At 40.8% G+C, this 1443-nt stretch overlaps 1 protein-coding gene across 1 annotated transcript in view; it reads left to right on the plus strand.

The window, feature by feature from the left end:
- LOC117959734 (electrogenic sodium bicarbonate cotransporter 4-like) overlaps window positions 1–1443 on the plus strand; it is a 30551-nt gene that overhangs the window by 28418 nt on the left and 690 nt on the right. The window contains 1 exon segment of the mRNA XM_034897013.1: window positions 545–709. Within this exon segment, the coding sequence (XP_034752904.1) occupies window positions 545–709 (165 nt within the window).

Raw genomic sequence — 1443 nt, forward strand, 5'->3', positions numbered from 1 at the left:
ACATATTGCAATATTCTGCGATATATTGCAATTTATAACCTTTTTTCCAACTTCTGATTTTTCCCAAATTTCAAATGACGTCCCCAAAAGGAAACTTATCATCATCTGTTTTATCTAAAAAGAAACATTTCTCTTTGTTCATGTCACTTCAATGTTATTTGAACCTGCTTCATTATAATTTTTGGATTTTCTCTTCCTGTATTTTCCTCTACTCCACACACTCTCTGAATATCTTTAATATCTGTGTTTATATTTTCCATTACAAGTACTTACTTTTTCAATATTATTTATGGTCACAGGTGAATATAACTTATATTATGGTTACCTACTTTTGCATTATTACTCTAATTACATATTCAATTTAATTTTAACGTCACTCTCTGTAACAAGGAAATTTCCCCTCTGTGGGATGAATAAAGTCTCATCTAATCTATAGCTGCAAAATGGGACAAATTGACCAACACATGTATAACAAAAGATCGATGTACCACTGAAAATATCCCAATACTATGCTGTATTGACCTCCCCCCCCACCTGTGTGTAGATCCTGGGTCTGATGGTCGTGAGGAAGCTGCTGGATCTGATGTTCTCCCAGCACGACCTGGCCTGGCTGGACGACATCCTGCCAGACAAAGACAAGAAGAAGAAGGAGGACGACAAGACGAAGAAGAGGGATAAAAGGGCCGCGGAGCCCGAGAGCGACGAGGAGGTGAGGGAAACTAAAATCTAATTTAAAGATCACACACACACACACACACACACATCTGATGTCCGCCTGCCAACACACAGCTACTGTAATCTCCAAAGATGGCGAGCGGGGAACTCCTTTCTCTCTTTTCTCGCCATTTATTGCGTATTGAAATGTGTGTCACTCCATCTTTTGTGGGTGTGCCATTCCTGGGTTTGTCTCCTCTGACTAATACTGTACGTTTCTCCTCTCTGTCCCACAGTGTTGCTGAAAAGGCACTGTACAACACTTACTACGTCTTTTTTGTCCGTCCATCCTCCTCTTAGTCCGTCCACCTGTCCCACTCGTTGCTCATTCTGCATCGCCGATGATTCTGACTAAAGGATAAGACTAATGCTATTCTGCATTTCTCTCCACAAAAACACTGAAATCAGTGTGTCACTGTTGCCTCTCAGTCTTTACATCTTTAAAAGTCATTCACAAGTATATAGGTTCATTTTTAAAAGGCTCAGTAATTTCATTAAACAGCTAAACAGGGGTGGGGTGGGGGACTATTTTCAGTGGCGGATTAATCCTCGTTAGGTGTAATTGGGATGCGTTCACGTTAATAAAGGAACATGTCACCCAGTGCAACAGTGTGGCTCATTGGTGTGTTTTTAATAGCTTTTGGACAATAGTGTGTAGAGAGAGAGAGAGAGAGAGAGAGAGAGAGAGAGAGAGAGAGAGAGAGAGAGAGAGAGAGAGAGAGAGAGAGA

Source organism: Etheostoma cragini, chromosome 16 (assembly GCF_013103735.1).
Source record: "Etheostoma cragini isolate CJK2018 chromosome 16, CSU_Ecrag_1.0, whole genome shotgun sequence".
NCBI classification, from domain to species: Eukaryota; Metazoa; Chordata; class Actinopteri; order Perciformes; family Percidae; genus Etheostoma; species Etheostoma cragini.